Source organism: Gigantopelta aegis, chromosome 8, assembly GCF_016097555.1.
Source record: "Gigantopelta aegis isolate Gae_Host chromosome 8, Gae_host_genome, whole genome shotgun sequence".
Lineage (NCBI taxonomy): Eukaryota > Metazoa > Mollusca > Gastropoda > Neomphalida > Peltospiridae > Gigantopelta > Gigantopelta aegis.
The window spans coordinates 15,426,700-15,441,347 of NC_054706.1; the positions used below are offsets into that span (position 1 = coordinate 15,426,700).

Sequence of the window (14,648 nt, forward strand, 5' to 3'; positions counted from 1 at the left end):
AATTTTTGTTCATCCATCCATCCATTCACCCAAAACACCCACCCACCCAACAATTCATCCTTCCATTCATTCATCTTTACATTCATTCATTCATTCATTCATTACCTTGGTCATTAAAAAGCCAACGTTTTACGACACTAATGTTTTCACTAGAAATGATTTCTACGAAACTCATGAACTTCACCTCACTTTCGGTTGGTCACATACTAACATTGGAAGTTCACTTGTTTCTTTAAAATGGTATCTAGCAAAAACTATGTTCTATTCTATTCTATATTTATTTTACAGACATCTCACAAAGATATTGGGGTAGGGCTTTACTCACATTTAAACTATGACTATTTAATGTTTGACATATCATTATTTTGACACATGATCAAGAGATGAGAAAGGAAACCCACTGCAACCATATAGCAAACATGAAAATAGCTTGGATAAAAATTCCAAAAACATCTTGGAGTGTCTTGAAAAGGGTATATGTGTGTGTGTGTGTGTGTAGAAGAAGTATTGTGAGATTTTCATCAAACAAGGAAATGAAATATTATGCCGACATAAAAATCCAAATTTTTGCAAACATCTGGAGGTTATCGTAGACTACCCCAACATAACAGCAGCAATGGATCTTTCATATGAACTTTCCCCATAGACAGGACAGCACACAGCATTTTTCCCCATGAAAGAAAGATATGTAAGAAATTTCTATCCTACATGGGATATCACACACTTTGCGTTTAACATGACGTCGTTGGTAATATATAACATCATATTAATGTGAGATGGTGACGTGAGGTCATTAGACACGGTTTTAAATTAATATTTTGTTATTAAAACATTCATTTTAAAAGATATCCAGTTAATTTGTAGGGTTAAATTTTATTTAACATACGAAACAAACATGGCAAATACGATAGTGTAGTTTATTTATGATAAAATGGTCAAATAAAAAAGTTAGTTGTTCAGCCATCTTTTTCTGTTCATGTAAAATAATGGTTATTTATCGAATTAATGAGAGAAAAAGACTCCATCATATGCAGTCATGTGGGATAGAAAAAGTACACCCTTGGTAGTCCCAGGTCGAAAACCACCTCGGGTGTACTTTTTCTATCCCACATTATATGATAGTCCCAGGTCGAAATTTGTCACCACCAAGGGCCTCGTGTCAAATTTTCACCACCTCGGGTGTACTTTTTCTATCCCACATGACCGTATATGATGCAAGCCTCGTCCCAGGTCGAAATTTTCACCACCTCGGGTGTACTTTTTCTATCCCACATGACCGCATATGATGAAGTCTTTTAGTCTTTACCTACCAGTTATAGGACATGGGTTGGGACAGATAAAACCCAAAATATCCACCAAGGGCAATTGATCCAAGGACTCATCACACTTCGATATGTCATGATGATTACAAAATGCATGAATTAAACACTTGCCCTTTTTCACCCTCATGTTGATCCCTTTGCCAGACATGATTTTTATTCCTTTCAAAACGACTCTTATTTTGTTGCTTGAAGAAATGTAGATAGGTGGAGACCGCAGGTCAGATGACATTTTGATTGTCACTGGTTGCTCCATGTAGCTGTCACCGTCGTAAATCAGCAACTCCCAATCTGAATTCAGATCCACTTCCAGAATCTAATAATAAAGTAGTTGTGTCAGTTGCATTTATAGAGAAATGAGTCGGACGGACAAGGAGGGGAAGGGAGGGAGGGGAAGAGAGGAAGAGGAAGAGAGGGAGGGGAAGAGAGGGAAGGGAAGAGAGGGAGGGGAAGAGAGGGGAAGTGGAAGGGAAGGGAGGGAGGGCTGGCAGACAATGTGCCCTGTTTGAAGTAGCTAAAACTTCATTTTACTTCTCAATATAAATGTTTTTGTATGTACGAAATTATTGAGAAGTAAAATCTAGTCTTGGTGTCTAGGAACATTCAGTCGATCAGAAACACTTTGTATATACACACACTGATATTCTTAACATGGAAATGCATTTTCATATGTAATTTTAGTCATTAGAAATGCTTTGTCCATCGGAAAAATGACCACAACAGCAGCAAACTCAGAAAGAGGTGTGCTTGAACCTAGGCTGGATGTAAGCAGAGAGATAATTATGGGTATGTCTAGATCCTGGTTTAAATTCTGTATGAAGAATCTGAAATTGCCTCTAATGTAGCAACAAACTCTTGAGAGTCCCTTTAATGTCTTGGACGGTGTGCTCGAACCTAGGCTGGATGTAAGCAGAGAGATAATTATGGGTATGTTTGGATCCTGGTTTAAATTCTGTATAAAGAATTCTGAATTTACCTCTAGTGTTAGAATGGAATCAGCCTCTGTTGTAATGAGCCAATGACGAGAGAAACCATACGGAGGAGTGCTTGGGTAAAATGGAGAAGACAGACTTTGCCAGTTATCAGAAGCTGCGATGTCTTGAACAGTTCTTGACAATTCAGCCACATCTGCAATTGTAATAAACATGCAATATAACATGCTGTAACTATGCTAATACTGCTATTCATTATGTGAAAATAATTCTCTTAACCTTCTGACTACTGCAGGCAAGATATCTTGCAAGCCAATACTGTATATGGTGCATTCACTGAATATTTCCAACAGTTTTACACAGGACACTAACCGAAAATAATAATAGAACAACACAGATTGAGACTAATCTTGATAATAGCCACTTTTTTTTTTTTTTTCTGCATGAGAAATACTTGGAAATGTTTAAATGAAAAAGTGGTTTTAGGCAAGTATTTTCAATTGACAGCAATGGCAGAATGTTGTGTGTTTTTTCAGCAATTGATAGCTGATTGTGACAGCTAATTTGATAATAAATGTGACCATTTTACCAACAAAGAAAATCACCAAATATTGGGATATGAATCATAGAATGGTCAGAATAACACAGCTATTGGGAATAATGGTCATAAATACTAGACATCTAGCCACAAATGCCCGTAAGTAAATGTGACTTTTTTGATTTTTTTTAAAACTGATTTTAATCAACTTTAACTGATCTAAAATAGCATAAAAATTAGAAAAGCCATGAAAATAATACTTACAGATTCATATATGAACATCTAAGTGAAAATATTTGCTTAAAAGTTATAAACTGTACCCCTCAATGTGTTTTTTATCAAAAATGAATCCAGTAGTCAGAAGGTTAAAATTAAACCAAATTAATGATTGAAAACATTATGTCTGCATATTTTGGAAATAAATGAAAAAAAATTACTTTCTAAAGGCAGAAACAAAACAAGCTATTGGATGTCAAACATTTGTTAATTCTAACTCATAGTCATCAGAGGAAACCTGCTACATTTTTCCTAATGAAGCAAGGGATATGCACTTTTCCATAGACAGGAAAGCACATACCACGATCTTTGTCCAGTTATGGTGCACTGGTTGGAATGAGAAAAAAACCCAATCAGCTGAATGGATTCACCAAGATGGTTCAATCCTGTGGCGCAAGCACCTCAAGCGAGCACTTAACTGACTGAGCTAAATCCCACCCCTAGACAGAAACAAGACAAAATAGTTAACTGTCTAATGTGGCACTGCTAAAAACATTTGTTTTAAATAATGGGAATGTTACCATTACAAATTAGTTAATAACAGAACCACAGAATACTAAGTACACATTATCCCTAGCACTTGGATACAAACCAAGATATGTTTAACCCTATGGGTAATAATATGGATTACCTGATCTCCATGTGGCTACAAATCCAGATGACTCCACTGTTGCATCTGATCTAAATCTGATGATCAGAAAGTTGTTAAAGCTGTACACAACACGGTTGTCAGAATCACCCGATAAAGTCGTCAGTTTGGTACTACTTTTCAGTGACTTTGATCCTCCCCACACCTCAATAATGTCACGATCCTTTTCTGTTCTCACTCTGGTGAACTAATGTAAAAGAAAAAGAAAGATTAAGGAGAGGAAAGGAATACTTGATGAACAACACCTTAGCACATTTTAAACTAGGACTACAATATTGTTATTTTGCATATAAAATATCCCTTGATGCTAATCGAAAAGAGTAGCCCATGAAGTGGCGACAGCAGGTTTTCTCTCTCAATATCTGTGTGGTCCTTAACCATATATCTGACACTATGTAACTGTATATATAATGTGTTGAGCGCATCATTAAATAAAACATTTTCTTCCTTCCCATCACACATTAGAATAAATGCTCTAGCACTGAGAAACAGTCCAACCTTTGTGATAATAAAAAGTCCTCACAACTCCATCAGATGTTAAAATGGCTTTAAGCAAAACACCTGTGTCATTAAAACAGCTGAAGAGAAATATTTAATTTTGAATTGTTAAACAATAACATCTCACTGATCATTCTAAACTTGTGTTGGCTTCCCTAGCTCTGATGAAGATTGCTATTCAGAAGAACATATGTTAAATTACTACTAGCCAAGATACATCAAACTTTCTACACAAACAATGAGACATTTTGAGAAATTTGTACTAGCAGTGGTGGATCCAGAAAATCCATTTAGGGGGGCCCCAATGACATGAGGCGGAATGCCAATGGAACTTTGGGGGACGTTTGGAGGGGATCGTAAAAAAATTTTAAATTAATATATAATAAAATTATAACTGTCGCAACATTTAGGGGGGGGGGGGGGGGGGGCCCTAGATCCACCTCTGACTAGCATCCAGTTAAGATTCACCATCAAAGTACTCAAAACCACAAGTGATTTATATATTACTGTTAATTTAAGCTGGGTTCCCACTGGGCCCTCAATGGTCCAAAAGCAGTCAGCATTGGGCTTGTATGAACCCTGGGTGATGGTTCCTGATGCACCAGTCTTGTAGAATGAACACCTGTTAGCTACAAATAAATAACATTTGACAGATACATTAAAATAGCTCAGATTGTAACATCTTAAGATACACTAGTGCAGCTCTTGAACATTTGATGGATATATTAATACAGCTCTTGTAACATGTTTTACTTACATGCATGACTACAGCTCTTGCAACATTTCATTGATATATCAATACAGCACTTGTAACATTTTACAGATTCATCAAATCAGTTACTGTAAAATTTTACTGATATACCAAAACAGCTCTTATCTAGATATCTGCTTCTTGTAAAATTTTAAATATACATCAATATAGCTCTTTCAACATTGCATAAATTACCATTAACATACTACCCATTGTTTATTTGATCTAGTCATATGCAAGTATAATATATTAATCTTTTGCTGCAGTAACTTATTAATACAATATTCAGATTGTTTAGCACCGTTAACCTACAACTGATCATAAAACTAAAATAAAAAAATATATATTGAAAGTTTAAAAAAAAAAAAAAAAAAAAAAAAAAAAAAGTGTATTAATTATAGCGTAAATACAGTTTAGTTAATGACATACCACAGTTCATTTCATCCAAGTTGTTTGAACAGTCATTTATCCCATCACAAAACCATTTGGTATTAATGCACTTTCCATTTCCACAGTCGGATGTTCCTAAAATGAAAACATTTTATTTAGTGTACCATTGCAAACTGCGAACTGTAACTACAGTCTGCAAAACTGAGGGTTGCTAATAAACAGTATTTACTTATCTCAAAACTGGGAGTTGCTACTAAACATTATTTACTTATCTCAAAACTGGGGGTTGCTAATAAACATTATTTACTTATCTCAAAACTGAGGGTTGCTAATAAACATTATTTACTTATCTCAAAACTGGGGGTTGCTAACAAACAGTATTTACTTATCTCAAAACTGGGGGTTGCTAACAAACATTATTTACTTATCTCAAAACTGGGGGTTGCTAATAAACATTATTTACTTATCTCAAAACTGGGGGTTGCTAATAAACATTATTTACTTATCTCAAAACTGGGGGTTGCTAATAAACATTATTTACTTATCTCAAAACTGGGGGTTGCTAATAAACAGTATTTACTTATCTCAAAACTGGGGGTTGCTAATAAAACAGTATTTACTTATCTCAAAACTGGGGCTTGCTAATAAACATTATTTACTTATCTCAAATGCCAAGTGCTATCCTATTTTTTACAGGTAAATAAAATATGTATTACACTTTTTATATGTACTGACCAAGAAGATCGATACAATATTGTTTGTTAAAATGATCAGCAATGAAACTAATTTGGTATACTTGACTGGTGACTGTTTGCATTACGCCTACAGTGTGTTACTTAGGATAGCAAAGCATTGAGTACCATGCAGTGTTAACAGCATGCATGGCTGGTTCATAGTGGATGTCTTAGAAATTGTTTTTCTTTGTTCAGCTTATATATGAATAAAATTAAACTGGTAGGTAGATTAATTTTTTGATAGCATATATAGGCCCTATTGATGATAATTAGATTTTGAATTTGATCTTCGTGAACCAAAATGGTGACATTTTTGCTGGTGAATTGCTTTTTTTCTCTTTTGTCACTCGCCATCAAAAAGGATGGTGGGACAAACATTATGCTAGCCGGGCTACCTTATTCTAGAAGCCCTGATGTGATGTATGCATCAAAACAATTCCAAATCCCAGCAGATTTCTCATGTATAAATGTCTCGTATTTAACTATCTAAATTTTAAAAATAATTACAACACAATTTCCACAAGTTATTAAAAACAATTATCACATTTCTAGAATTATTATTATTATTGACAATCAGAACAGCACTAATCCAGGGTGCAAATTTAATTTGAAAATTATTGTCATCTGCCAGGAAATAAGTCACATACTACATACTGGGCCTTGTTACATTTAACACATTTTTCATGACCTAATGCATAATACATGATGTACATTGCTTTTACTCAAAACTAGTACATTGGTTGGATACATAACTGGTTGTAAAGCACTGATATTTTTTACTGTAGGCCCCATCTCATGTGCAAACAAATATGTAGAACAAAACAAATTTATCACAGATCAATACTTTCAGAATAGATTTTGAACTTCCAAGAGATGTGTGCTGTATTCACCATTTCCATGGAAACAATTCCATAACAATATTTCCACCCCTTTTGGAGGAACAACACACACACAATATAAATAGTTTTGTTTGTTTTTTTCTCAAAAAGTCAAAGTAAATTTTTGCAAAACTGTAGAAGTGCATTAAACTTTAAAATATCTATTATTACTGTCACGATTATTAGAATTATTACGGACCATTATAATAATAATAATAATAATAAAATCTTTATTTATAGAAGGTAACTCAGTTAGTTCTAGACTATTCTCCCCCGAGGCCTTCTTACTATAGATTATCTATAACAATAATAATATTAATTATTGAAAATAAACCATACCATTGATGCATGCTGGCTTCTTACAAACGAATGGCAATAACTCTTTGCAGCTTGTGACTTTCCACAGTCCATTTTCACCAACAGAAACACAGGCGCCATCTTGAGTGCCTTCTGGCGGCTGATTATTACCCCAAATACCATCACACTTTGTAGAATCTATAGTTTAAATAAAGAAACAAAAAACTTGTATAATTACACGGACTAAAGCCAGTCCTTGAAATTCCTGACAGAGCAGTGCCACTGAAAAAGGTTTATGCGAAATTGATTTGGATTGGTATTTTTATCATTAAATTATCAGATATTTACTTTTTTATTAGCTGTACTAACTTTGCCATCACAAGATGATCTGAATTTTCTAGTGCTGTAAAGCAGACACCTATTTAAACTCAAATTTTAAATAGTTACTGGTGATAAAGGTGAAAAAATAGTCATATAATTTTATCAACATTTTCATGTGCATACTAAACAGCATTTTATCATTATACTTTCTTTGCTTTGTTATTAGTTGCACAAAATAACATAGAACTCGGAATTATGTTCACAAGGATCAAGGTAAGTAGACCAATTTTATATAATGTTGCGAAGCAATGTAATAATATAGCTAATTTTCAATTTGAATGACATCCTATTCCAATATAAATGAAAGAAAGAAATGTTTTATTTAATGATGCACTCAACACATTTTATTTACAGTTATATGGCATCAGGACCACACAGATTTTGAGAGGAAACCCGCTGTCGCCACTTCATGGGCTACTCTTTCCGATTAGCAGCAAGGGATCTTTTATTTGCACTTCCCACAGGCAGGATAGCACAAACCATGGCCTTTGTTGAACCAGTTATGGATCACTGGTCGGTGCAAGTGGTTTACACCTACCCACTGAGCCTTGCGGAGCACTCACTCAGGGTTTGGAGTCGGTATCTGGATTAAAAATCCCATGCCTCGACTGGGATCCGAACCCAGTACCTATCAGCCTGTAGACCGATGGCCTAACCACGACGCCGGTTATTCCAATGAAGTCACTTTGCATCTCCTGATAATATAAATAAACTGTGTGCATGGTGTTTCCGTTTTGAGAATGCTAGAAAGCTTCCAGTGCAAAATGTTTTTGTTTAAAAATTACTAATGCACCCTTATTACTGTGTTGAAAAAAACAACAACACTGATATATCGTCCATTGTCCTGTTTCGGTGGTTGCATTGTTTGTGCACAACAGTATGTTCAGTTCAATATTTTTTACAAATTTGATTTTTGCATGGGGAAAGAAAACAAATTTCTGTCATATCCACAGAAATGTTCGTCAAAAAAAAGTTAAAACGAACCAAGAAAGCAAGATTGAAATGTACCTACTCATAAAAACAGCATATTTCTTAATACCTTTTTTCTATTATTTTCAATGACAGTAATTTGAAAGAATACTTAATTTTAAAAACTATTTCTGTCTGTTCTCAGCTGTATTGGTATCTGGTAATTGAAGTCACATGCTTGTCACAGCGTCTACTGGTAAAACTCACTTTACAGATATTTGCCAAAAATATATGGTCCGTATATGTTTTAACATAAATATTTTTCTGGATATCTGTTTATATATTTATTAAAACACAGAATGCAGCTTATATTTTTTAACCAAACAATTTTACCATTATAATCATTCATTTGCTCAACTTATAACATAATTGCAAGACATCATAACTGTTATATTCGTTTTCCTAAAATGTTATCGTTAACATTGGTTCTCGAGGACTCCATTTTGTAATTTGCCTTAAAATATTTTTTATAAATTATTATAAGTGCATGTTTTGTTGAACATGCATATTTTGATAAAACACCGACAAATTTTGTGTTGGAAAGTTTTTGCTTTAAGCTATACCACTAAACATATCACTCATAAATGGGTAATGCAATCAACATTCAATTCTGCTAGTCGTTCATTTGTGAGGGGTTTTTTCAGTTCAGGAAGATTTTCATTACCAATAAAGTTCAGACAAGTATCCTTTAAAAAAAATTATTAAACGTGTTCGTCAACTGTGCATATTTAAGAAAACAGATATTTTTCATGTGGTGGCCTTAAACATGGAAAATGACGAACCGCACCTCCACCCACAGTACGATACTTTTTTTAAACTCGTGCACCTGTTTACTGTCCACAGGATGCTTCACTTTTGTTTACCAGAATGGATTTGTTTTACGTCCACATTGTTGATTTTTCACGTTAACCGATTGCAATTTATTTTGTTTCACATATCGTAAATATCATATTCATGTTTTTGTCGTTAGGTGAACGCAATTTTGGAAGTCGGTGGTATAGGTGTCAAGCGGTAAAAGTGCCTGTGCACCCACGACTGTAATCTCGATTGAGATTCAAAACTTCTACTGACGACGCCAGTAGATGTTTTGAATCTCAATCGAGATTACCACGACTGATGACATCAGACTCAGTAACAATCTGGCAGTAACAAATAATTGTTGAACTGCATTAATAAATGTAACATTTATACTTTCTGTAACGTCAAATTACATCTTAATTTTCAATTCTCCATTATTCGCTCCCATTCGAAATATGTCATTTTGAAAGAAAAAAAGCAAGTATGCTAGCTTTCTACATTGGAACAGCGTCTGACGTCACAGTCACTCACAGCCAGTGATGTAGATCTTCTTCAGGTCACACATAAACTTGAGTTTTATTTTCATAGAAAAAGGTACAAAAATTGTAATGTTGTGACACAACAGACTTTGAAATATAATCAAAGTATTTTATTTAAAATTTGGAAATACATAACTTTTAGGCTGGACATGCCATTCCCAAGATGCTTTCGGGCACCTGATATTGTCCGACTTCCGGTAGTAGTTTCTAAACGATAACACTAATATTTTCTATACCGCTTTTGACTGAAACATATTACAAAAATATAACTTGAAAGGGGTTGCATAATAAAAAAATATTTATATTTTTTTTTTTAGATATCAGGTTACTACGTTTTGATATCGTGGGTATTTGGCGAGGTTCGATAACGTTGTAATAGGCTCGCTGAAGCTATACTAATCATAACAAGTTGAGGACCAGTATTAAATTTCACCTTACTTTTTTGTTTGGTTGCTGGTGGAAAACGTAGGCCTATGGCAAATGCTTATAAAAACTTTGTTTTATTTAACGACGCCACTAGAGCACATTGATTTTTATCTTATCATTGGCTATTGGACGTCAAAAATATGGTCATTCTGACATTGTTTTTAAGAGGAAACCCGCTGTCGCCACATGCTTGACTTTTAAAACTTTGTTTCTTGTTCTCACCAATCAGGTAACCAGCCTGAAAACTGCATGGTGCATGTGAAATTACTTTTTTATGTCAACAATAATTTTCATGTCATCAATTTCCATGTTTCATCACTGGCCAGTGGCGTAGAAAGGTGCCAAAAAGTGTTGGGGGGGGGGGGGGGAGGGCACACGCACATGTACATATATTTAATGTTTAATTTTTAATTTATTATGATAAAAAGTTCTTCTTTTTCTCTCCTAGTCTGTCATTCTGCAGTAACAGGGCAAATTGGCGTCCCCTAACTTTAGTACTGAATAACTCGGTAAAAAAAAAAGCCCAACACATTGCCCCCCCCCCCCCACCCCACCTTTCAACCTTTTTTCTTTCTTTTTTTACTATATTCAATTTTTATAAAAAAAATTCATCAGTACATATATAGTTTGCCACACACACACACACACACACCCACACACACCCACACCATAAAATCTTGGCTACGCCAGCACTGGCGTAGGAAACGGGGGGGGGGGGGGGGGGCCATGTGCCATATTTAAGGATGAGACGAGAGCGAGCGATCGGCGGTTTCGTTTGCAGGGTTGAGTTGGAACCCACTCAAGAACAATGTTGTCCTGAAGTAGATATTTGATTAAAAAGGTACTGTTTTGTGAAACTTTAGATTAATTTTTGCTTTAAATTAAAATAGGCTAATTACTTTTAATCCAGACTAGAGACCGATGCCATATAACCGTAAATAAAATGTGTTGAGTGCGTCATTTCCTTCCAGACTAGAGGAGGGAGTAGGCCTATGGCATTTTGTTACCAATGACAAGAAGAAAGAAACAAACAAACAATTCGTATGCCGGCTTAGCTGAGATTTATAGTTATCTTTGTCCTTATATCCAACTGAGATTCAGGTACGCTGTCCTGGGCACATACCTCAGCTATTTTGAAGTTAACTGTATGGTATAGATTAATTTGTAGTTATCACAAATAATTGAAATGTGGTGAAATATGGTAGCCTACTTACAACTATAATAATGGATCGTAGGCTACTTGTAATCATCTTTATTTTCGACTCTTTTGTTTTCCTTACCTGAATATTTTTGTCCATTCCAAAACGTGGTCTTGCAAACTTAGCGATCTTCTTATTTGATATTTCGATTTTAGTTGTATAGAATGGCTTAATTCGTAGTTATCTCAAACATAATAAAGGATCGTAGGCTAATAGTAATATAATCATCTTTATTTTCGACTCTTTTGCTTTCATCATTACCTGAATATTTTTGTCCATTCCAAAACCTGGTCCAGGAAACGTTTCTAGCAAACTCGGCGATCTTCTTATTTTCAATGTCATCGTCTATTTTTAAAGACATAGTACCCAGGCTGAAAAATTTAACAGAGTTCAAAACATTTTTAGATGAAAATATATAATAATAAGACATTCTATAGCAAACATGCACATGTACGTGCATACATACATATACGCATGCACGCACACACGAGCGCGCGCATGAACGATGAAAGTGAGCGGGGAGGAAGTAGAACTCGCCCTTTAAATAAAATTTAAAAAAAACCGATGTCACATGTAGGCTATACATTAAAATAAATAGATTATGTCGACCAGTCTAAGTCCTTACTTTTCACATGTTTCCTCAGCGTCTTCAAATTCCATTTTAAAATCCGCCAGGAAATAGCAGTTAGTTTCAAAAGCCTTCCATCCTGTAATTAAACATTTAAATATATATATATATATATATATATATATATATATATATATATATATATATATATATATATATATATATACATATATACATACATTAACTGTCATTAAAAAAAAACCCATCTTGTTATATACTGAACAAAAAAAGAAACTTCCGATTTGTACATATAGTATTTGTTGTGTGTTAAAGAATTCATTGTGTAATGAAATTATATAGGTAGTATTAGCCTTGAGCTGTATTATCAGGATTCATGAATTTTATCGATTATTTTTGCACTGTTAATCGTCGACAACGTGAAATTCAATTTGCACGTGCATGCATGGTTCGACATGTCCCGTGTAGTATTCGGTCAATTTGTTTTACTTGTCTTACTGACATTGTTGTCAAGTGAACGAAAACGCTTCAAAATTTGTAAAACCATTAACATTTTTTACATTGTAGCATTTTTAGTATGCTAAGAATACCCAGTAATTTACGCGAACGGGCGATTGGCATGCTTGATGCTGGCATGTCGACAGAAGACGTTGCAAGGCATGTTGGGAGTTCTAGTCGAGCGATAAGAAATCGATTTCGAACGACAGGAAGCACCAACGACTTGCCACCTCGTGGACGTCCGCGTGTTACAACACGTGGTCAAGACCGCTATATCATGAACACGCATTTGCGCAATCGATTCCAAACTGCCACTGCTACTGCTGCTACCACACCTGGGCTTCACAATAACCGAATCAGTGGGCAAACTGTTCGTAATCGTCTGCGGGAGAACGGTTTACATGCACGACGTCCTTACGTCGGATGCGTTTTAACGCAACGTCATCGTCTAAATCGTCTTAATTGGGCACGTGTACACACTCGTTGGATACGGCAACGTTGGTATACCGTTCTTTTTTCGGATGAATCCCGATTTTCTTTACACAACGTGGTGATGGCAGGGTGCGCGTCTACCGTTGGAGAAATGAACGCTATGCTGACTGTTGTGTTCTTGAACGAGATCGTTTCGGGGGTGGGGGTTCTGTCATGGTCTGGGCAGCCATTGCCCATGGTTATTGTACACCACTAGTCGTCATTGATGGCAATTTAAATGCTCAACGTTACCGCGATGACATTCTCGCTCATCACGTCATTCCTCTGTTCCATAACCACGCCAACATCTCGATTTTTCAGCATGATAATGCCACCTCTCATACAGCTAGAGACACTGTAAATTTTCTTAGGACAAATAACATTGATTTCATTGATGACTGGCCCACTAAATGTCCTGATCTCAACCCCATCGAGCATGCCTGAGATAGTCTGGACAGACGATTGAGGCGTCGTCCCAGCCCACCCGCTAACGTCAACAAAGTTCGTCAAGCGCTCATTCAGGAATGGAACAATATTCCACAGGCAGAAATCAACACTTTAGTCAATTCTATGCGCCTGCGATTCACTGCAGTGGTCAATTCAAGAGGTGGTCATACCCGTTATTAAGTGGGTGTTATTATTTTTAACCCCTACCACACTTGGTGAAAATTTCTCCCAGTTTCTGTTAACCTATGGCCATGATTTTTGCACCAAACGATGCATCATGGAACACTCTTTAAACGCATATATAACAATTATTCCCCCGGTTTGTTTTTATCAAGTTATGTTCAAGCAAAGTTAGCGGAAGTTTCTTATTTTGTTCAGTATATATAGTGTAGAGTTGTATTTAAGTCTATGGAAAGGTATGTTGGACTGCAGAATAGTAAGTGGGGGTCTGGATATCGTATTTTTTATTTATCAAGAAGTGGCTTTTTTTTTCTTCTTTTTTTTAATTTGGTGGGTTTTGGGGGTTCTTTGGGTGTTTTTTTTTTTAATTAACATTTCCCTCATTCCCACACCCCACAATTTTTTTTATATTTTATTCATCCACTAAACACCAATAAAACGTGTGGCACCTCATGTTTAATCTACCTGCAATGTACCATTTAAGAGATTCGATGAAGGTTTTTATTAGCAACATTTCTTTTTGCGGAAAATCACAGTTCCATTTTTGAGAGTAACTTGCACCTTACACTTGTTTCAACCTGTTGTGTAGGCCTATATGTAATAAACTTGCAGACAGTCTAGTATGTTTATAATAATGTGCCTGTGTATTTGATCGCCTGACAGCGTGTTGTTTGTTTCGTGCAACTGCACGTGCTTGTTGTGTGGTGATCCAAGCTGTTTTAGAATCATGCTTTTCTTGTACTCGGAATACTTATATAAGGAGGTGTTTTTGTTTTAAAGTAGTTTGTCTTTCGTCTGGGAGCGAATTTTGCTAATCTGCTGATTGAAATTAGCGCCATAGCTGCTTTAACTCCGTAAATATACTACTCAAAAGAATTTAAGGGTCAAAAAT

The 14,648-nt window shown here is 35.4% G+C and overlaps 1 protein-coding gene across 1 annotated transcript in view; it reads right to left on the bottom strand.

The window, feature by feature from the left end:
- Window positions 1-14,648, bottom strand: part of LOC121379503 (cubilin-like) — a 30,445-nt gene that overhangs the window by 2,245 nt on the left and 13,552 nt on the right. Inside the window, exons 3-10 of the mRNA XM_041508147.1 lie at window positions 12,200-12,281; window positions 11,836-11,945; window positions 7,305-7,460; window positions 5,393-5,488; window positions 4,720-4,841; window positions 3,697-3,901; window positions 2,296-2,447; window positions 1,434-1,635 (exon numbers count right to left, since the gene is read on the bottom strand). Of these exons, the coding sequence (XP_041364081.1) occupies window positions 1,434-1,635; window positions 2,296-2,447; window positions 3,697-3,901; window positions 4,720-4,841; window positions 5,393-5,488; window positions 7,305-7,460; window positions 11,836-11,945; window positions 12,200-12,281 (1,125 nt within the window). The remainder of the gene's footprint in view (window positions 1-1,433; window positions 1,636-2,295; window positions 2,448-3,696; window positions 3,902-4,719; window positions 4,842-5,392; window positions 5,489-7,304; window positions 7,461-11,835; window positions 11,946-12,199; window positions 12,282-14,648) is intronic.